The sequence below is a fragment of the Pecten maximus genome, chromosome 15, assembly GCF_902652985.1.
Source record: "Pecten maximus chromosome 15, xPecMax1.1, whole genome shotgun sequence".
NCBI classification, from domain to species: Eukaryota; Metazoa; Mollusca; class Bivalvia; order Pectinida; family Pectinidae; genus Pecten; species Pecten maximus.
Genome location: NC_047029.1, coordinates 3,254,811 through 3,277,503, shown reverse-complemented (window position 1 = coordinate 3,277,503; position 22,693 = coordinate 3,254,811). Strand labels below are relative to the sequence as shown.

Genomic DNA, 22,693 nt, shown 5'->3' with positions numbered 1-22,693 from the left:
TAAAAACATGTGTTACTGCAACAAATGGTGAAATAGAAAACCTCGCTAATTGGTCAAAAGTTACCAAATTATGAAAACAAAATCCTTTGTTAAGGCAATCTTTGAAACGAGGTTTACATTTTTTATAGCAAGGGTTAAATGTGTAAAAATCTTCAAACGAATTTTTCTAAATAACGAAGAGGCATGATAATGAGCTTGTTATATGCTTGGCTGGAAGGCTACTAGGTAAGTTCATAGATCTGACCATGACCTACTTCAAGGTAACAGGGTTAACATGTGCATGACCCAAGAGGCCTAATACCTAAGGTGGTAATATCATTTCACCTGTAGATGCACATCGGATGAATGGTTGTCGATTTTGCTTAGATTGATAACGTCTACCCATTTTTTCAATGACAAAGCGGTCTACTATTCAGTTTTTCCTCATTTTGTAATAGTGCTTACTTTCAGTACTTTGTTTTATATCAAACAAAAAACTTTGCTTCATGATATCGTTCTATTTGTATTTGGATTGTCCACTCCTGTGAAATATAACCTTGCTCTTACAGTCAGTTTGTTTCCAACAGAGCTTACTTCACATTGATAAGGACCTAAGACCTGAAATGAGACTTGTGACTACCATCCTAAGGTACAAAAGCTATGTTTTCAATATATATGTATCCCTTGTTTATAAATAAGTATATGTATTTCAAAATCACAGCTTAAGGTTGAAACATTGAGAAATTTTGAAAAAGAGGTGGAAGAGGAAGAAAAATAATTTGACGAGTTTTCTTTGGTAATATATAAAATAAATATAACATAAATTGATCAAAGAACAATAGACCTTAAAAATGAAATAAACATTGCTGTCCATCAATGTCTAGATAACGTCATAACTCAGAGGATCGTAAACAGAAAATTTCGTGCAAAAATGCGTCGGCCATAAAAAACTAGTAGTGAACCCCGGTTAATTAGTTCGTTGTTGAAAAGACAAATCTACCGAGTACATCACATTACTAAGATACATCTTCGGGATTTTGAATCAGCTGTCGTGTTAAAACTTCTATAAAATGGAAACGTCATGTAATACTACTGCTGATGGATAAGTTTAATGCCGTGCTAGAAAATATGATATGTCTCGGTATGACTCATATTTGATAAACAATGGATACAATACTTTTCTTTGTTTTGTTATGTATAAATGATAGAAATGATATTTGAATGATGTCAATAAAAATAAACATCGCATATTGAAATAGGATAACAGTCGAATAGACAAACGTAATATGAAAGAAGTGTAATCATATTTCATAAATTGCCCAGGTACACGAGGTAATGTAACGTTAAGATATTATATGCATATTGTATATGAAAATATGCCATAATCGTGTCGTAGATAAGGATTGTGTTTATATATGTTACACAACAAGTAGTTGTTGAATTTTGAATTTATTTCACTCGAGTAAGTTATGTTTTAAAGTAACAAAAGACACACGCTTCAGCCTTAACTTACGTGTGTGAAATGAATTCCATATTAAACAAGAAATATCTTTAAAAAAGATAAACGGCATAGTTTTAATGCTGGTGGTTATAATGTAAAACTACTGGTGAAATAAGTTAACGAACTACATTGTAATTAATAAATGCGCAGTTTCAGCACGGATAACAAAATTATATCAATTTGAATCATTTTTGGTGATAATAAGACTGCAAATGTGTCATTTGAATAGATGCATCCACTTATTCAGCTTGCATTCAATTTAAAAGGGACATCGCGGTAAAAACGTTGCAATTTTCACTGAATGTACGCGTTTTGTTCCTTTCCAGCTATGTTTCTGTGCTGTCCCAATGTTCACAGTCAATCCCTATGTCCAGCTTGACCACTCGATTTAGTTGGGAATCCCCCTCTAAATTTAGCGCGGAAATTATTTTTAAATCATTACGTGACTGTTTTGAAATCGTGGCAGCACAAACACACGATAGTTTACAAGGCTATATATATATTCCATCTGGGTTAGTTGGATAACGATATTATACAGTGGTTTAAATGTTAAATAACACGTTCTGTATATATTACGGCACACATATTTATGTGTAACTAAGTGTAAACATTGTTCATATAGTATAGTGACAGTAGCGATGTACTGGTACAGACTGTATACATATTACCGAGTTTGTGGAACTATTACAGAGTTTGTGGAAATCTTATCGAGTTTGTGGAAATCTTACCGAGTTTGTGTAAATATTACAGAGATTGTCATGACCTACTATCAAACAATCAAGCAGAATACGAGCGGCGTCCGTATTACTGCTGTTTTCATGTTTGAACTGTTACAGTCTATTGTAGTGCTTCCCAAGTTTAATTCTAGGATTGTGTTTGACCCATTTTCCTATTATTCTCTTCATTGCGGAAGCTGTTATCGTTTTCAACCGCAGTCGATTCACATTGGAAGCCATTTTTGTTTCCATGTGTTTTAGTTTGTTGTGCGCATGCGTTTATCGTATATGTCACAAAATTTTTGCATATTCAGATTGTTTGATAACCTTTTAATAATTGATAATTGATGTTTTTATGTACATAGGCCTACATCATCGAATTCGAATGGTTATTGTTCAGAAGGTTATTTTTTTAAAAGATATACCAAATAATATGATGAAAAATACAAAATAAATATTGGTTTACCGTGAGGTACCTTTAACTTTGTTTCGTTTTTAACTGTATATCTGCATTTTGCATTGACCGCTACATTGACCAATCACATACTTCATCTTGACCAGAACGCCACCTGTCGCGTCATATCCGGGGCCAAAACAAAATTAGACGGCTATGCCGAAAAATCACGAGTCGTGGGACCTATTTCTACCACAATGACATCGGCTTGAATCAAATGACAACATTGCCAAGTCTAATTTAGCGTATGCGAATTAGGTGTACAAATGACGGCTGGAACCAGGTGATGTGACGCCATTCGATTAATGATGACGTTTATAACAATGTTAAAGTCAAAGTTCGAACTATTGACCAATCAAATGACCGAAGGTTATATTCCATTTGTGGAACATAACATATATATTCAAAAGTCTACACATTTATATAATGGTCTTCAGAGTGGAATAACACAGTGTATTGTGGCAGAAACATTTTAATCAACCTAATATCAATTAAAAAACAAACCAGCTAGAAGGAAACCACGGCTAGTTCTGAAGAGATCGCCGCGATTTACATTTAGCCAATGGATTGTGTAATCACTGTGTTGTCCTGACAGTAGTGGGGGCGACTGGATAGTTACGCCGGATGCTTTATGGCCTCGATAATTACAACAACACAGTGCAAAGGATGTAACACCATTCCCCACTCACTCCAAATGTAGATAATAACACGAGAGTAAGTCACCATTAACTCGCCAAGTTGTTTACGAAAATGAATGCGAAATCGAAAGGTCAGTCGGTTTGTCATGGTGTTTATGTAACATTTCGTTAACGTAGCAGCTGGAAAAGTATTTATTAAATCTCTGGAATAGCTCACTGAGGTAAATACCACAAGATCAAAATAACTAATACGTATTTCAAGCCGGGATTGGTATGTAGTTGTTTTTATCTGTCAATTATTCTTTCACGTATCAAAAGACCCAACAGGGATATTTTTGTCTAATTTTAATCGGTTTTTTTTATTTTACGTAATGACAAGTGACTTTATTAACCATCCCTCTGTTAGATGGTACATTGGTGGCGCAGACACAATGTGAGGTGATGACGAAAAACAACACGATTCGAATCTTATTGATATTCGTATTTACGAAGCCATTCTAATGCCCTAACATGAAATCTATGCTCAATCAAACCTTCTTTACCCTTGCTTAAGAAAGAAATATCAGTTTAAAAGGAAAGACTATACACACTTAAAATAATTTCTCACTTGTAGTCTTTCCTTCAACTCAATAAAACAAATTGTTAAATCAAATATCAGATTTATCACCAAGAGAAATGAACATGACTATTCGGTTTCATAAATACAGGCCGTCCTGTTTTGTGCGTCGTCCTGAAATTCATATTCAGTATCTCCTTGATATTTGCTAGTTATTTTAATCATGTCATAGACAAAAAATCACGTTAACTCTTTCAGTACCGCTGTCGACTATAGTCGACATAAAAATGTGCTCCGTCCTCCCCGTTGTCGACTTTAGTCGACAGACTAAGTTGACGTTTTTAAAGTGTTGATTTGTTGATAGCATCAACCGATAAATACAATTACCAAATGCCATGATTGATAAAATGTGTTCAAAGCTTTTAACACAAACACTTTGGTTGTTAAATAATTTTTAATTCGATTGTTTTACGTGTTTTTTCGGTAGAGTAATAGTTGATTTTTTCTCAATATGTTCTTAATGTAAACAATATGGCGGCTTGCTACATTTGCATTTTAGATATCAGAGTCTAGGACGTTTCAGAGTGATAAATCTGATCTAGATATTATTTTGTTAAATATCTCTTAATCATGTACAAAGATAACACTAACCTTTCTGTTTCTATATAAAAATAACAACACACCAAAAATTCACATGTAATCTGTCATTTTGTTTAAACTTCCGGGGGAGAGCCTAATAACTACTTCCGGTACGGAATCCGGAAAGAACACAAAGTACGGAAAGAGTTAAGATGGTATATAATATGTAACAATTTTAATATGCCTTATTTGTATATATATAGGATGATTTTATCCTGATTAAGCACCATTTTGCGCTGTGATGTGATCAATACTATGCCTTGAAAAAAAATATGTAAATAAATAAACAAACAAATAAAACACCACACAATGACATAAACATAATATTGTCATAAACAGGAGGAAATAATTAACTCTGATATTGACTTCGCGACATATGTTTGAATGATATAGCGATAACTGTTATCTAACCACGGCCGACTCTCATAAAGAACGGAGATAATATAGACAATAAAATGTCCCTCGTAGTCTTTATGAATGAAAGTTATTATGTTTATAGTTTAACATGTATATTGTATTTAATTGTCAGTAACACGTACATAATGGTGTAGATAACGAAACAAAGTGTGTCGCGTGGTCGGTTTCATTGCCGCATTCCCCAAAAGCCTAACAATCCTTATACAAGGATGAAATCTGGACTCGATGTCCTCACGAAAAGCATTGATTTGGATCATAGAGACGCCTAAAAGGTAATCTTATTAAAACTTGATATATAATTATACCCCGATACTCTATGTTCAAGAATGGAAGGTAGAGTATGGGAGCATAATTAAATATCAGGTTTTGATCAGATTTCACGAAAGAAGACAAAACAAATTACGAAATCAGCCAAACACAGCTAAAATAATAACTCTTACCAATTGGTCACGCGTCATGTTAAGTATCAACTTCAGCTGTAATATAAAACGCTGAACATTCTTTTAAGAATAGAATAACGTCATAAATGACTACCACATGTAGTTGTCTAATGGCATTGAATCAATTTGATGTCATATTCATAGCAATGAATTTGTATAATTCATAAGCATTTACAATGCAGATTTATTCAGGACGCCAAAGGTTCATGTTAAATCAAAAATAATATACTTAAAAATACAAAGCGATTCTATTTAGGAATTCTGAATGAAATATTTCACAATTGAAATATGAGACAAAAATAATGACCTCGTAGTTCTTTCTCTACTGAATCAGTATTCACAGATCTTACGTTGTGGCTAGACATAATTATTTACATGTTTAAACAGTATGATACATTTTACAAGATGTGGGGGCCGCGGTGGCCGAGTAGTTAGGTGTCCTGACACTTTATCACTAGATCTCCACATCTAGTTCGCGAGTTCGAAACCAATGTTGGAAGTTGACTTCTTCCGGGTACTCCGGGTTTCCTCCACCTCTAAAAACCTGCCGCGTCCTTATAAGACCCTGACTGTTAATAGGACGTTAAACAAAACAAACCAATACAAGATGTTAGTTGACAACACATATAAAAATGCCACTGTTGAAGTAGATACAGGCGTTTTGAATTTCCAGTCTGAGGGTATTGATTTAAAAACTTTTATCAAACTACTCTCTTCTAAATCAAAACAAGTAATTTAATGTTGATATTCATTCACCACGAAATATGAACTCAAAAGGTAATAAAAATATGGTATATTTAGTTGTTTGGAATGGTTATTACTCTTTGAGTATGATTTGTTGATCAATAGAATCGTATATAAACATCGCATCTTTTTATTGCACTCACGTGTTATGATCAAGAGATGCGCTGCTTTGGTAATTGACCAATTATCGTTAAACTACAGACACACGTCTACGACCTAAAGATATGTTTTGTTTTGTCCGTCAATAACACAGTCTGGAGTGTAACGTTCTACAATGGTGAACACAATTTGTTTTGAATGATCATATTACATGTCTAATTAAGATACGTTTAACACACACATATATCGGTATGCTATTGACATTATACTTGGATATGGATGGTTATATAAAGATTTGCCCAGATGAGTAAGACGAAGGACGAGGAGGGGAAATTTTCACACTATGAATTGTAACCGAAATTTTGTTCTACAAGAAAGGTGGAAGTCCAATGAATATCCCTTATTACATTGGATATTATAACAACCTTGCAGTCAGGCCAGCCGACTAAACATGGAATATTTTGTGAGGAAGGCTTCGGGCTCTGTCCACTGGCCTATACATACCAGAGTCTCTAAAATGGTAGTTGCTGCTCCTGCTACAACTGGGTCGCCTGTTGCCAGTATAATGTGACAAGGTGGTGAATCCTGTTGGGTGTCTTCTGGTTGATTTTGTTTAATGTCCTCTTAACAGCGAGGGTCACTTTAGGAAGTGCCAGGTTTTGGAGGTGGAGGAAAGCTGGAGTAACCGGAGATAAAACACCGGCTTAGGGTGACTACCTGGCAACTGCTCCACGTGGGTTTCGAACTCGCAACCCAGCGGTGGAGGGCTAGTGTTAAAGTGTCGGTACACCTTAACCACTCGGCCACCGCGGTTCAGTGAGGAAGCACTATACAGTCGACATCAGGTCCGCGCTATCAAAGAAAGAAACAATCACGAATATAGTGCGATCTAATAAAACACACACGTACCATGAATCCTTCAGACAGGGAAGTACGTCCTTAAATGACAATAGTTTTTGATGAGACGCTTAACAACGTTAAGACAAGAGAAATCAGAAAATATCAGGCAGTGACGGAAACAAATTTCTTGGTTCAGGTTTAATGTATTTTGATGATGTTAAGCACCTACAAAATGATAAACAATGACATTGTCGTCGAGATCCCTCGCCCATGCAAATATTGTATTGCATGCATATAAACATGAAACACATGGCATAGCATTTGGAATCATTACGTGTGTTTTAGGTAATTCATCAAGTTTCTGTGAAAGTAATCAACATAATTGGTAACAAGTCCACCAAGCAAGTTTCATCAAAATCCGATCACTTTCTTCAAAAGACCTCGTGCACAAAGCAATAAGACAATCAGGCAACAGCAGCCTAATTAAATATGCGCGGAATATGTCGACAACCGAACTTTTTATTTAGGTATTTAGGTAATAAGTCTTCCAAACAAGTTTCATTAAAATACTATCATTCCTTAAAAGGATATTGTGCGGAAAGCGAATCTTGACGGACGGACGGAACGAACTTGTATATCCCCTGCCAACTTGAGGAATGAAAAACGTTCCCTGTCTTTAGTTGGGCTTAAATTGGACGGCACATGGCGTCGATGATGTCTAACCTTCTTGGTCACATTATAACGTAATGATGATACACAGGGAGTTATATTACATAAATTGTTTTATTGACTTTGTGTTCAAATATTTCTGTCATATAAATCTCACGTGATTGTAGACAAATTAATCGGAACGCGCTAACGTGCGTTATTCAATTTGTCTACAGTCCTGTGTGTATTATATAACAATAGCTTTCTACAGAAGGCAGTACACTTATACTTCCATTCTAAATTCATTGTTTTAACTATCGAACTGTAACAGTATTATCGCATCCCAATGTCAAATTTCACGCTTTTAATGGGACCTTGTAATCACACGAGTAAATGTGACCGTTTCCGGCAAAAAATAGTTCTTAGAAATAAACAAAAATACGTCATCTAATGACGATGTCACGAACATTGCTCTTCATATCTCGACACCGATGGAAATTATGTAAGAAATACGATAGCTTTCTATTTTGTTTGGTAAGGTTATATGGTGACAATGCAAAGCAAATAGAAATATATTTTGGATTCATTTTGATATTCCCTGTTTTAGTTATTCGTATTAAGAACAAGGCTATTTTAATTTCCTGGACACTTTTGTCGTTTCTCACACAAACGCTGTGTTAAGATCTGTAATGTTATAACAAGAAATGAGATATCTGTTTCTCAGGTTGAGAAGGAGACATTAAAGTACAACGCCATGAATTAAACGAAGAAGAGAAGTAAAAACCAAGGCTTGTAACAGGAGATTAATTTTAACTTAACATCACCGCACTCGATCATCCCCAGGAGAAGCACCACCAATTTGACGAATCACTCTAGGCGTGAAGCACTCTGACAGTAATGCTGTCTACTCTAGATACGACTATGTTGGCAACTCTCGGCAAGGGGCCGGTACATCCGTACCACGACATGTTTATGATCAAACAGTCATTCCGTCTCGCTGATAAGAAAAGTGGCTACCATTTCTATAGCTTGCAATAAAGATATGTCGTGTGGTATTGGCCTTCGAGACCTTTTGTCACATGGCATGGTGTAAAAGTACACGTTAAAATCACTTCCAATGAGATAGTCAGCTAAAGTAATATCGATGAGTTTGATTATACTAATGACTAACGGACGCATTGGAAACGCTACCCTTGTTCCGTGAATCGTCATTGTTGGCAATTAATGAAAAGTTGTTCTCTAAATCTCACTGTTGCTTTGTTTGAAGTTTGATGAGGGGAAGCGTTGGAATGTGTTTTAAGGCATATTTCTTGAGTTATCAACTAATTAAAGCTAATAATCATTTAGTATCAATTGTATTAACACATTTTACAATGGACATTTAAAGCATACCTACAGTAACCACACTACTAATTGAGCTTAATTAAAGCATTTTAGTTCATTTATATAACCGGCGACATCGATGAATTTTTTTCCTGAGCTGAAATTTCGAGGTCTCAAATGCTGTCTTGTCAGTTCTTCATTATATGGGATTTAAGTACCTACTTTCTCAACAAAATGCGTCAAATTACATTTTTGTACATTGTAAGTACATACGAATCAATGGATATTGCACCCTCCTAATAATATGAGATTTTATAATTTTTGATATCAATTTTTAGGCAGCTCAATCTCTCCCTGAATTCATTATGGCCTGTGTTAACGAATGACCCCTATTCACAAATGAACGTCAAATCCTTACATTACGTTTTCTATCTTGCATTATGACATCAAATAGCATGACGGAGAGCTATATGCAAATCTGAATTTTCTCCAATGTCGTTTGTAAGCGGTGTTCTGATTAGTCAAATCAGAAAAAAGTGATATGTTTCTCACTAGTGAAAAATAACAGAAAACAAATTCATAGTATGAAATTTTTTGATATTTCTCTGGTAAAAATGTAATAAATTGTATTATTACACAATATGTTTAAATTTAGTTTGGTGGTCGTAACTCGAATTCCAACAAAAATGTATCGTAAAAGCACTTCTCCATATCAGCTCTTTCAGAGTACGTAAATTTGAACGCCTGTACGCTATAATATTTCAATAGTGTTTGATTACTGGACTGCCTACATGAATTCACAAGGAAAATCTTCCATCAGACATTTTTCATATACAGCCTTCATATCCGAAAAGGGATATAGACTGACATACACAGCTGATATTTAGAGGGTACATAAGGTCTCGCTCTCAGTGCGACCATTTTGTCACCGCGAAATAAATATCATAAAATGGTGTTTTTGGGCTAAGAGGCTTGTTAAAGGTCGAACATCTTTAATGCTATATATAAAATCCCTACATGTCATTTATTTTTTATATATATCTGTGAGATATTCATTTTAAAATGAGAATCGCTTTGCTCATTTTATTATACCATGAACACTGTCTAAACCGGACTCCTTTGAGGATATGTAACTTGGCCGGTTTGTAGAGGCTCTTGATTGTAGAGTGTCTGCTTTTAAATCATGTACAATATAATTATAATACAGATGTGTAATACATGTAATCATGGATCCGTATTTTATCTTATCTGTGAAACATTATTTATCTTATAATGCAAAACAGTACACAAAATAAATGTAACACTGCTATAACATTTCCTATCACATCAGTGTATGTAGATTGGTATTTGGGACAACAGCGCAAGCTTATATTTAACAAATGGTGAATAACGATAGGTATCCGAAAACGCAATTTTAATTGATATTGCATAAAACCAAGGGAACACAATGTAACCAACTCTAAATGTTTTGATGACTCCATCAATAATAATTCCAAGTACAGGTAAGATGAATGTCAAATATATTTAGAGAGCAAAATGAAAGATACACAAAATGCAGAGTTGAATGCTGGTACCAAAATTACATAACCAAATTAGTTAAATTAGTTTTCATTTCATATGAAATGTAATGAAACGAATGTAATTTTTTTAATTAATTAATTTTTGTGCGAGCTTTGGTGAATGGCTTGGTAAAAACTTCCATTTTCCTAGTATAACGATTTCTGTGACACCTATATAATGCCGACAAAAACAAAAACAAAAACAAAACAGCCATGGGTTTCGCGAGATACATTATTGTCGACGTCATGATATAATTTAAAACATATTGTTTTCCTTATCTATTGTGACAATGACCACGTTTAATTAACGCTGACCTTATCTTAATATTTGCTTTCATTTTCTTGATTTAGTTTGACCTGGCTTTAGCCTAGAATTAGATGGCGGATGTGACTGATGAAACAGAAGACACCTACCCTTGGGTAACACCTGGTCCTATTCTCGTAGCAATTCTTCGTGGATCTTCATGAAAATCTAAATGTTGTTGAGACCTGTTTGTTTTATATATTTTTCTTAGATAGGATCACGGTTTCGGTTCATTATCGTTATTCTCTGTTTGTTTTAAATGTTATAAAGACCCGCAGGACTATTTTACCGAGCAAGATCGGACATAAATGAGCTATGTGTATTAATGTAAAAGTATCATATTTCGCTGATGGAATATTCACATTCAGTTGATTCATCTTTAATTTGTATTCATTAATGTAATTATCCATAATACTCATGACAGCAATTTCATGTTTGGTAACTATAAACGTGTATCGTGACTTCTGTTTAAAATGACTGATTGAGCGTTGAACTGGTGTGGTAAATCACAATTATGCATTGATCACAAGACTATAAACATCACAGGGCGACAGTGAAATGCTTATATATAAACTTCATTCACCTTTATCTGTCAAATTTAGATTATGTTTTGTTTTAAACTAAACTAATTAGTTCATAATCTACATAATCATTTGTCTAATTGTAACTCCCATCACTACAATTAAGACGCCATATTGATGACACTTATATTCCTATAAATCATTTGTTAGTTTCCATTATGTATTGTAACTCCATCTACGATAAACGATTTCATGATATTTCCTTGATTTGTACAGGGTTTGATACCTTTGCAAATGCCAAGGTCATATAAGGGATGATTTGATTTGTGTTTGTACGGGTTGAACGTCCCATAGAAGTCCAGGTAAGATGAGGACGGCCCTGAGCTATGTTTAAAGGGATCCAACAACCTCTTTACACCTTTGGTCTCGTGCACTTGAGGACGGCGCTGAAACTAAAGAAAATCCTATTGTTTTGTTATTATCTGCACTGTGCTATATCGATGCTGCCCCGTCAAACGTGCTATACATACAAATGTATTTCTTTTATAATCATCATCATCATCATCATCATCATCATGAATGGCATTTTTTTACGGCGCTCATTGAGTTATTTTATCAACATTACAGAGAGGCTCATTACATTATGATACGATTGTAAGAGATTCAACGTGTTTTAGTATGACCTATGTATTACAATTAATTAGACGCCTATACTGGATTTTTAAATAAATACGCTTTTACGGTAAACTGATATAGCAATATCCATCAGCCTATATCACTATAATAACGAAATTGCTTTGGGTTGTTTTTGTTTAACGTCCTATTAATAGCCAGGGTCATTTAAGGACGTGCCAGGTTTTGGAGGTGGAGGAAAGACGGAACGAAATATGAAAGGCAATCCCAAGTCACGTTCTTGTATGAGTTATGTTTTTATTGATACTGAGTTACAAAACATATTTTCGCTGTAATATTAACGAACTGTAGCAAATTATAACATCGACATTATATCATATTAATAGTTCGACATGAATTGATAGTTACCGTTTATCAAATTCATATAAACATGTTCTAGAGACAATCCAAGCTACTTTTATATTATAATCGACTTTGAGCGCACTCATCAATATAATAGTCAGTTATAACATAAAAACACACAAAAGCGTAAAAGAGTGAGAGAAAAAAACAATTCCCTCACATCGAAGTGAGACAGGGAATCTCAACCCTCGGGGTAAGATACTTAAACCGCCAAACACTCGGCAAGCCTAATGTTTGACAAGTTAGGAATCTTCCCGCTCGAGTTGAGATTCCCCTGTCTCACCCCCACGGGGGTGTAAGATTCTATGTATTTTACATGGGTCTGTTCAATGGAAAGGGATCTCTTAACCCGAGTGTAACAGTAAACAGACCCACGTAGTGTTCTAAAGCATAAACAAAACATACGTTGTTGGAAAACGCATTAATCGTGCCATCATCAGTGTCTATGAAATATGCGTCGAAATTGATGACGTCATCAATTTTCGGTATGATTTCGCTACACAGAGTGATGACGCTACTCTATCCTGATTAGCGCCATACCGCGTACTAGTGTTAGTTTTCCGTACCCTATGTTTAAGATTATCCCATCCCTAGCAAACACGGGATCACATTATACTCACTACAGATAACAGACTAATCACTCGTTATAATAGTAAAACCAGGAAACGCTGTTGAGACAATTACTGGTTGTTATTTCTGCATCATAACCCTTCTAGGATGGTTTCATTACCTGGCCATTAGCCACGTCTCTAATAAGACGATGAACATATTTGTTATTGTAGTTAAAATTAGTTGTGTTTACTGGATGTTATTTTAATGAAAGGCGGGGTACATTAAAGCGTTTATTAATTAAGTTATTTATCTAAGTATAAGACATATATAATTTCATTGTTTGATTCCAACACAATTTATTATTTGATGTAATATATAAATTTCTACGACATATATTTCCAACCGCATCACAATCTAGTCATATGCACAGTAATGGACTGTAACGGTTGATGTTTTACGACTGAGCTATCGTTTGATGTTGAAAATGCCAACAATACACAAGCATTTACGTCAAGATATATAATGAAAATGTTTCTGTTTTACAATTGAAATATCTAAGGGTTATTTACCAATACAACAACAGTGTAAGAAAACTAAACAATTCTCTAATGTTTTCAGCATTTCAGTTTATCGGAAGGTACTCGCTAGTTCTTTAGTGAAATACATCACTTTTTAACAATTCAATTAGAACACAAAAAAATCTGTCACGAACGAGTTTCATAGTGTTCGTAATACTACTGAACTACTAATACAAGACTATGAATAGTTTTTCGGACGTTACAACTTCCTTTATGATAGATAATTCTCCCCATTTGTACATATGATGAGGTCCACGCGAAAGATAACTGTTTAAAAAGTAAATACATGTTTATATAAATATACAATTATATTATAGTTCGTAGTTTACACCAATCACACTTACGAATCCTACTTGACTTATTTACAATTTTCGTTCTCTTTCAAATACGCGTTTTATAAACTATTTTGGTGGGACGATTCACCAATTAATCATTCTCCATGTACATTGTATATCGTGAACTTCTAAGACGTTTTGGTTTCATATCTAGGTCAATGGTCGTTATTGATCCTGGGTGAAGCAACACAGCTGCTGATATTTCTATTTGGTCGACATTTAAGCACAATCTATGTAAGATTCGCGTTCAATTATTTGCATGGAGTATCAAAATCGTCGGTAAATGTCAATACAATGACTTAACTGAATATGTATTATCATTATCTTACCTTTCCTGTACCCTTAAATGTCAGGTCAGACCAGTGTTCTCAGCACCATGTCTATGATTTTAGAGAGAGGGAAAAACTATAAAAGGCAAACCAGGATGGACATTTTAGGCAGCTTCCATTTTGCAATTGGTACGTCAAAAGATAAGGTCAGGAGTATGACTCGTTTATATGTGATTCATGAGCTTCTCCAGAATTTTTAAACATGTTGTTTTATTGGTGTACTGGCTAGTTAATCAATCAATTCATAAATACTACTCGTGTGTTCTTTTAATTTTATATTTAGACCGTATTGTGATAGTGTATATACTATAGTTAATTTAGAGGTAGGGTCAATGCGATATAGTTACAGCCAATGTTTACAATTCAAATGTCCCGCTTTTTTGGTGCTTACGTCATGATTTCAATTTCTTTTAATATTCGAGAACGAGGCTTCAGCACATGCTTTTTCCAGTCGCTTTTTACTAGTTTGCCGTGCGGCCTGTGTTCATTACAACTCTGTGCCAAAATATCAGGATTCCTAGAAGAAACTATTAATTTGGTGAGTTAATCAACCAACTATTATCTGTATATTGTTTTGGACCTGTTATGTACTCATAGTAATAGTTTGCAATATGTATTTTTGAGTGTTTACGAACCACTGCCCTGTGTGTGTACACAGGCGTCTGAAGTTCTGACAGTAAACTGAGATATGATACCATAGAAAAAATAAGAGTATCTACTATAAAAAAAGAACAGGTATGCAACGCCTCCGATGTCAACAATCACTTAAATCTCTGCAAACGGGAAAAATATACGATTTACAATATAATTATTGGTATACACAGATGCCACTAACATTATTTAACACTCGACAAGCATAAACCATTACTCACTGCGTTTAATAAGTTCTATTTCAGCTAAAAACTTTCTGAGATGGTCTGTCACGTCAACCATGTCGTGAAAATGGCGGACATTGTTATGCAGGTCCGCAGTGAATATCGAGGTAATACTTTTTAATTCATGAAAAAATAAGAGTTACCTGCCCTTTATTTCCAAACGTTTTAAAAACTGAGAAATATGTTACACCAGAAGTATTAAAAATGTTTCAACGACACAGAATATAAATATAAATTGAAAGAATCCATGTGCTTCTAGAGTTCTTTTTTTATTGTCAATATCATGAATTAAAAAGTATTACCTCGATATTCACTGCAGACCTGCATAACAATGTCCGCCATTTTCACGACATGGTTGACGTGACAGACCATCTCAGAAAGTTTTTAGCTGAAATAGACCTTATTAAACGCAGTGAGTAATGGTTTATGCTTGTCGAGTGTTAAATAATGTTAGGTCCATCTGTGTATACCAATAATTATATTGTAAATCGTATATTTTTCCCGTTTGCAGAGATTTAAGTGATTGTTGACATCGGAGGCGTTGCATACCTGTTCTTTTTTTTATAGTAGATACTCTTACTTTTTCTATGGTATTATATCTCAGTTTACTGTCAGAACTTCAGACGCCTGTGGTGTGTAATAGACCGTGCAGGTGTCATGGCCGCTCAGTTGTAAAACGGCATTTGTTTGATTATCATTCCTAGTTTGATTTATCATATATGCTAGTAGGTTACTGTAATTATGAAGAATACTTGAATATTGTAGTATATTTACTAAGTCGTTGGTGTAATTCGAAATTTTAATCATTTCAGATTTATTGCGTCGATAATTTTAGGTGATTCTCGCATAGCGCCGATTCATGTATATATGTGCATACTATTTGATCATCAGTTTACTGTATTAATATAGTCTGGCTAGAAATTATTATGTCAGAGTAGTAATCATAGACTATTATTGTTGTTAGTTGTCAAGTATATTGATAGTGGAATTCATGTCAGTAATAAAAACAAGTCACGGTCGATTTTTCATGGATTCAAGGGAGATAATTTGCTCGTAAGCTTAGTCTGTAAGAGTTACTTCCCCTTTTATCATAATTAATTGATGGTTTAATAGGATTTGTGTACATATGTATGTGTAGAGCACTAGTACGGCCGATCTGTGTATTAATTCTTTTGAGAATTATTATTGTTTAGTTTCTAGATTGTTCAGCTATAAAGTGCAGCTTTTCCAAGGTAATATTTATAATGCTTATTTACTAGATATAATGGTCTTAATGATTTATGTTGGTCATTTGCATTATATATTGTTATATATAATATTGTAAGACATGTACTTATTGTTTTTTGTTTCATATATTTCAGTTAATCGTATTGTATGCTGTATGACTCTTGGAAATAAAACGTTCACTGGAGTATACAAACGAATTAGCAATTATTCTTGGATATTTGACGGCACAACATTAACAAATTAATAGGAGGATATGGAGTTTGGACACTAATCACACCATGGCGACTGAATAATCAGATGGTAACCTTCGCCGTAGCGAGAGGGGAAAAGCTATGACAGAAAGTTGTTTAGAGTACAAGCTGGACCTAAAGCATAAGGAAAGGGTACGGAAACTGCGTTCTCTAAGCAAACTAACTGACAATTTAAATAATTTATTGGGTGACACCACAGACACTTCCCTGGTAAAAACAGCATATGCAGAGTGGTTGACAGAGTATGAAGATGTATTATTATAACATGAAGAATATCAACATCTAATGTCAGCGGATGAATCTGCAAAACAGGCAGATAATGACAGATTTCGTCCAATGCAAGAGGATTTTACAGCCCTGAAAAAATTTGTTGAGAATTGGTTTTCCACTCATTTGAACTATGAAAACCCTATAGTGCCACAGAGTGCTACCCGCTCCAAATCTGTTAAATCGAGTTTATCGACACGCTCCAAGGCCGCTAGTCATGTCGCTTTAGAGCGACTAAAGGAAATGACGCGTAGGGTTGAGTTGTTAGCTCGGTCATCAGCTCTCAAGGAAAAAACGGCTATTGAGACAGAAAAGCTAAAGTTGAAGATAAAGGAGGAGGAGCTTAAAATTAAAACCGAAATGCAGATAAATGATGCCAAATCTAAGGTGTTAGATGACTTTGAGCTTCGAAGTGAGGTCCTAAGTGAGCAATTTCTTGACATTCAACCTACACCTAGAGTAATAACTGAATCTAAGGGCCTTAATGCAGCTGCTCCCTCTTGGGTACAGCCAAGTATACAACAGAATGATATTCGTAGAGACTCTATCTCTGTTCATGATATTATTCCAGAGAATATCGAGCAGCCCTACACTGGTAGGTTCCAGCCTATTCCCATTGACCAACCGTGTCGCACGGATATTCGTCCGGATTGTTATTCCCCCAGAATTAGACGACAGCCTCAAACCGATCCGATAGCGACAAATCGGGACTACCGCGTAGTTGACAATGGGGCGCTCACAGTAGCTCGTGAACTTAACAAGCCTAAAGCTGAGATTCAAAAGTTTGATGGTAAACCAATGGACGATCACATATTTCTTAGACAATTCAATACCAGGGTCGAAGTAAGCACAGATTCTTATGAAGAAAGAATGAATTTTCTCTTGCAATTCACCACAGGTGAGGCACACAAGATCGTGACTGGGTATTCTCACTTGAATGCCGAACGTGGTTATAAGACATCGTTGGAGGAATTTCAAGATCGCTATGGAGACCCGGATGTTGTAGCCCAAGCCAACCTTGAAGAATGGGGCCAAGGCCCTGGATGAATATTCAATTTTCCTACGAGAATGCCAGTTCGCGGTTGAATGCATCACTGCTGCAAGAATACTAGAGTATTCAGAAAATTTAAAATCATTAGTGCAGAAACTTCCTATTCACCTTCACGATAAGTGGCGAAACGTCGTTTACGAGGCAAAAAACAGAAAACAAGTTGTGAATTTTGACTTGCTAGTAAACTTCGTCCGCAAAGAGGCAAAGAAGGCTATGGACCCTATCTATGGGAAGGAAGTAATGTCTACCAATCCCACAAGGAACCATGGAGCACGAAAGAACTTCGCTACTACTGTTAATCGCGAGACGAATAAATCTGTACACAACCAGCTGCAACAGGATACTAATACTGGACTCGCCTTTGAAAAACCGTGCTTATACTGTAAAGGCTCGTCCCATAGCCTGGAAGTGTGTAGGGGTGTTGCAGCATTACCTCTGAAGGACAGATATGCATTTATACGGTCAAAGGGTTTGTGTTTCGCTTGTCTCAAGTCTGGACACCTGGAAGTCACATGTCATCAAAGGTTATCTTGCGCCCAGTGTAAAAAAATGCACCCTACCTTACTCCATGTGGAACCTCGACAGAATAGCCAAAGCAATCCTACGTCCTCTGTCACCAGCAGTGATAACTCCATATACGCTGTGTCATCTGCTACGCATATGGAGGCTGGCAATGGTTATCAAGCACTGCCTATTTTGCCAGTCAGGATTAAATGCATCAACAGTGACGAGTACGTTGTAACTTATGCATTTCTCGAATCTGGAAGTACAGCGACTTTCTGTTCGGAAGAAATCATGAAAGCACTCAATGTGGAAGGGAAAAGAACAAAACTGAAGATACTAACTATGGGACATGAAACCTCGCAAAGTTCATTGTTTCAAATCTTGAAGTGAGTGATTGGAAAGGCGACAATTTTTTAGAGTTGCCAGCTGTCTTTACACAGCCTACATTACCTGTATCAAGGAAGGACGTGATGTCTATAAGCGATCTTCAGAAGTGGTCTCATCTATGTGACGTTCCAGTGGAGAGAATTGATAGTGATGTGGGACTGCTGATAGGAATCAATGTGCCAAAGGCAATGGAACCTTGGGATATTGTTTCCAGTAGCGAGAACGGTCCCTTCGCTGTAAAAAAAACATTGTTGGGATGGGTTGTTAATGGACCGCTTGGCCTATCCCCGACAGATGAGGCATCAAACAGATTTGTCAAGGCTAACCACATCGACGTACAATCTGTTCCGAGCTTGGAGGAACAGATGCGCAATCAATTTGATCATGACTTTAATGAGGGAACTATCGACGACGTGCCACAGCCCTCCAGAGAGGATCGTCAGTTTATAGACATCATGACAGAATCAGCAAGTATCCAGAATGGACATTACGTGATTAATTTACCATTCAAATCAAAGGAAGCTGTTATGCCGAACAATATCAAGCAGGCCGAGCAAAGACTCGCATCGCTTGCCCGACGCTTAGATAAGGATGAACACTTTCGTTGCGAGTATACCAAATTTATGGACAAGGTCATAGGTGAGGGATATGCTCGCAAAGTACCACTAGAGGAAATCCATAAAGATGATGGACATGTTTGGTACTTGCCACACCACGGTGTGTATCATCCTAGAAAACACAAACTGAGAGTTGTATTTGACTGCGCAGCAAGATATAGGGGAACTTCTTTAAACGATCAACTGTTACAGGGTCCCAACCTTACAAACACTCTAGTCGGAACCTTGATCAGATTCAGACAGGAAGAGATCGCCATTATGGGAGATATTGACAGTATGTTTCACCAAGTTCATGTACCCCCGCAGGACGCAAACTTTCTCCGATTTCTTTGGTGGGAACATGGAGACACACGCCAGCAAGCGTCAGAGTATCAAATGGTTGTACACCTGTTTGGAGCTACTTCCTCTCCAAGCTGTGCAAACTTTGCTCTCAGAAAAACTGCGCATGATTGCAAGGGACATTTCAATGACGAGGTTATCAATACCGTACTGAAGAATTTTTATGTTGATGACTGCCTCAAGTCTCTGAAAACTGTAAACAAGGCCAAGTCCTTGGTTAAGGACTTGAAAGACGTTCTACACAGAGGTGGTTTTCATATCGCCAAATGGATCAGCAACAGTAGAGAAGTTATGAGTTCATTACCCGTCGATGAAAGAGCAAAGGAGGTCAAAGACTTGGATTTGGATCAGGATACACTACCTATTGAACGAGCTCTCGGGGTACAGTGGTGTATAGAGTCGGACATATTTCGTTTCAAGATAGTCATTAAGGATCAACCACTTACAAGACGTGGGATTCTGTCCATGGTCAGTAGTGTGTATGATCCCCTCGGATTCCTAGCCCCATTTGTACTCACAGCAAAGGTTATATTACAAGAACTCTGTAAACTACAATTGGGGTGGGATGACCAGGTCCCCAATGGGTTTCAAGATCAATGGTGTTTATGGATTAAGGACCTTCAGAAATTATCTGATTTTAAAGTAGACAGGTGCATAAAGCCGCCAGGTTTCGGAGACATACAATCTGCTCAACTCCATCACTTCGCTGACGCCAGCGAAACTGGGTATGGGACAGTGAGTTACCTGCGTATGAAGAATGCAGAAGGCAAAACCCATTGCACGTTCGTCATGGGTAAGTCGCGCGTGTCGCCATTAAAGCAAACAACTATACCACGTTTGGAGCTGACAGCAGCTACAGTCGCGATTCGTACGGACAAAATGTTGAAGGACGAGTTAGATATCTCTATTAACCAAACCATATTCTGGAAGGACAGCATGGCCGTACTGCGATACATACGGAACACTACGGCAAGATTTCACAAGTTTGTTGCGAACCGACTAGCTTTGATCCATGAAGGATCTGATCCTGATGATTGGCGCTACGTCAACACGAAACTCAATCATGCAGATTTTGCATCGAGAGGCCTCCCCGCCGATAGCTTCTTGCAGAGAAAGCAGTGGATAGAGGCACCTGAATTCCTGTGGGAGGAAGAGGACTCGTGGCCAGAAGCCCCCTCTGAAATATCAAAGGAAGTCATAGGTGAAGATCCAGAGGTCAAGAAGGTCGCTGTTAGAACAATCATTTCAACAACACCTACCTCAGAAAGTGTCGTAGACAAACTGATCAACCGTCATTCCTCATGGCATGTTTTGAAACGGAGTGTCGCTTGGATTCTCAAAATTCGTAGGGAATTGCGTCGGAAAGTCCAGCATAAAAGGAAGGGCGGAAGTGATCATAATGAACAACCAACGGGCTATCACTCCCACCATGATTCCGACAAGTTGGCAAGCATATCGGCTCAAGACTTGGACGATGCAGAGAATGCCATTCTCAGTTATATTCAGCATCAGTCATTTGCTGTGGAAATAGATACGCTTAGGAAGGGACGATCATCCGTGATGCGTACTAGCTATATCAGAAAGCTCGACCCAGTCCTTGACAACGGCCTTCTGCGTGTTGGAGGTCGTTTATCAAAATCGTGCATGCCTGGCGACAGCAAACACCCCGTAATTTTACCAAAAAATCATCACGTGTCGATCATGATCATCAGACAAATTCATCATGAACTTCAGCATAGTGGGAGAAATCATATGATGGCTCGTTTGAGGGAAAGATACTGGTTAGTCAATGCCTCCTCGGCTGTAAGATAATTCATCTCGAAATGTGTAATTTGTCGTCGTCAGAGATCACCGGTTTGGGAACAAAAAATGGCAGATTTACCAGAGGATCGTATTACTCCCGACGAACCCCCATTTACGAGAGTTGGTGTTGACTATTTTGGACCATTTCTCGTTAAACAGAAACGTAGTCACGTCAAACGTTATGGAGTCATCTTTACATGTCTCGCTAGTCGTGCAGTACATTTGGAGGTAGCTGCCTCGTTAGTCACAGATTCGTACATAAACGCGCTTCGTCGATTTATCGCTCGCCGTGGCCAGGTTACCAAAATCAGATCGGACAATGGCACCAATTTTGTGGGTGCCAATCATGAACTTGCCCGAGCAATCAACATGTGGAATGTGTCGCAAATTCAAAACTCAGTGTTCCAAAAACATGTAGATTGGCAGTTCAATCCCCCTTCTGGTTCTCACCATGGTGGGGTATGGGAGCGAATTATCAGAACTATCAGGAAGGTCATGAACAGTGTCATTGGAGAGCAAGTCCTCGACGACGAAGGACTTAATACACTAATGTGCGAGATTGAGTCAACTTTAAATGATCGCCCTATTCGGACCAGTATTGTGACCTGGAAGCGTTGACTCCCAACCACTTACTTCATCTGAAACGTAAACCAAACTTACCTCCAGGAGTCTTTTGTAAAACGGATACCTACTGTAAGCGACGTTGGAGACAGATACAGTACATGGCCAATCTATTCTGGCAAAGATGGCTACGCCAATACCTTCCGCTTTTGCAAGAAAGACAAAAGTGGAATGAAAAAAAAAGGAACTTGAAAGTTGGTGACATCGTCCTTGTCGTGGATTCTACTTCTCCAAGGAATTCCTGGCCAATGGGTTTAGTTGTGGAGATCATCCCTGACAAAGGAGGTTTTGTCCGGCAAGTGAAGGTTAAAACGGCGTCAAACATTTTGACCCGACCTATAGACAAACTATGCCTTATTCTAGAGATAGACTAACTTCGATCAAAGTGGTTTTTTCGGTATAATCGAAATAATTCAATATGTGGCTTTTTTCTTTCAATAACAATGTTTACGCAAATTATTATGTGCAGTTTAAAACAATTATAATTATGTATCGCTGTATCGCTCTATAATTAGAAGGCTGGGATGTTACAGCCAATGTTTAC

The 22,693-nt window shown here is 36.9% G+C and overlaps 1 protein-coding gene across 1 annotated transcript; it reads left to right on the top strand.

Moving 5' to 3' along the window:
• Positions 1 to 18,852: 18,852 nt before the first annotated feature.
• Positions 18,853 to 21,537, top strand: LOC117344089. Its single transcript, XM_033906738.1, has one exon. It carries the CDS (start codon positions 18,853 to 18,855, stop codon positions 21,535 to 21,537), a length of 2,685 nt encoding a protein of 894 aa, XP_033762629.1.
• The last annotated feature ends 1,156 nt before the right edge of the window (positions 21,538 to 22,693 follow it).

Excerpts from the sequence above, each read along its gene's own strand:
- LOC117344089 (XM_033906738.1), top strand. The coding sequence starts at position 18,853 with ATGTCTATAAGCGATCTTCAGAAGTGGTCTCATCTATGTGACGTTCCA.